Source organism: Leiobunum rupestre, chromosome 3, assembly GCF_980474605.1.
Source record: "Leiobunum rupestre chromosome 3, qqLeiRupe1.1.hap1, whole genome shotgun sequence".
In the NCBI taxonomy this organism is placed as follows: Eukaryota; Metazoa; Arthropoda; class Arachnida; order Opiliones; family Sclerosomatidae; genus Leiobunum; species Leiobunum rupestre.
The window spans coordinates 39,553,058-39,554,625 of record NC_143386.1 but is presented as its reverse complement, the minus strand read 5'-3'; the positions used below and the strand labels follow the sequence as shown (position 1 = coordinate 39,554,625).

Genomic DNA, 1,568 nt, shown 5'->3' with positions numbered 1-1,568 from the left:
ATGAGTGGCCGAGAAGACAAGAAGTTCCAGTGCACAGAGTGCGATTACGCAACGAGCCACAAGAGTGCTCTGAATCGCCACCAAAGAACTCACTCGGGAGAGAAACCATTTCAGTGTGATCAGTGTTGGTACGCGTCTAGATATAAGAGTAATTTGATTGTCCACCAAAGAACTCACTCCGGCGAAAAACGATTTCATTGCGACCAGTGTAGCTACGCGTCTGCACAGATGAGTCATTTGATTGCCCACAAAAGAACTCACTCCGGAGTAAAACCATTTCCGTGCGACCAGTGTAGCTACGCGTGTGCACAGATGAGTCATTTGATTGCCCACAAAAGAACTCACTCGGCTGAAAAACCATTTCAGTGCGACCAGTGTAGCTACGCGTCTGTACGTAAGGGTGATTTGATTAGCCACAAAAGAACTCACTCGGGTGAAAAACCATTTCGGTGCGACCAGTGTAGCTACGCGTCTGCACAGAAGGGTCATTTGATTGACCACAAAAGAACTCACTCCGGCGAAAAATTATTTCAGTGCGACCAGTGTAGCTACGCGTCTGTACGTAAGGGTGATTTGATGTGCCACAAAAGAAGACACTCGGACGAGAAGCCCTTTATATGTACGAAGTGCCTATATCGGGCCAAACATAAATACATTGTACTTCGCCACGAAAGAGCACGTCACGCCGTAAAAACAGATGTTGATGAACCTGATGCTGACACCGCAATCATCGACAGAGAAATGGTTTCCTGCTCTGAATGCCCCAACATCGATGTTATCAGCGTCAAACTCGAGCCTTTCTATGACTTCATCGACCAATTTCCGATTTCGTCAATCGTTAGGAGAGAAGAGTTGGAATGTCGCCCAGTTGGGGACAATAACGAGGGGGTGCCAAGGAACCCTGACACCCCGATCAAGATCGAGTTTCCTCCCGAAGAACACAAATTGTGAGTTTCTTGAACGAAACCCTCAATGTTAATTTTGTGTTTTTATTTCTTTCCAATTAATTTACTTTTAGAAGTATATTTCATAAACTTAGAAAACGTCTTCAAAACAACTCATTTGGTGGACGTATTTATTGTAGACGTATTTTGTATTTATGAACGTCGTTAGATATTCTTCTTAAATTGATGGAGATTGTTGGGTTTTTATGTTCAGTTTCAGTTTAAACTAAGTCTCAATAAAGGTTTTTCTTCCTGTAAATTTGTTCTTTTTAACACGTGCAGCTAAATAAAATTTAAATTAAATTTAAATTGCTCATAAAACCGAACCGTTAGGAATTTTGTAAAATATTTTTAACTATTTTATAGAATAGTTCCGGGTAAGTGTGTATCGGTTTTCAGAGCTGTATGACAATTCCGAACAATTTATAAGTACGTACTCCCACTGTGATAGTTCATTTCATTCTCCAGCAATAACATACTTTTTGGTTTTCCGCCACTACGCAACGCGTTTAGATAATCGCCAGCCAGATTCCCCGCGCGGCACTGATGAGCTCCAAATAGGGCGAAACCGGTCTACCGCTGGAAATTCTGGCTATTTTAATTCCATTTCAATTTGTTTTTGAC

General features: G+C 41.8%; 1 protein-coding gene across 1 annotated transcript; it reads left to right on the top strand.

The window, feature by feature from the left end:
• Window positions 1-1,137, top strand: LOC149951745 (uncharacterized). Its single transcript, XM_090169661.1, has 3 exons — window positions 1-267; window positions 367-947; window positions 1,019-1,137. The coding sequence occupies exons 1-3, from the start codon at window positions 1-3 to the stop codon at window positions 1,101-1,103; spliced, it is 933 nt and encodes a 310-aa protein (XP_090025787.1). The 3' UTR covers window positions 1,104-1,137.
• The last annotated feature ends 431 nt before the right edge of the window (window positions 1,138-1,568 follow it).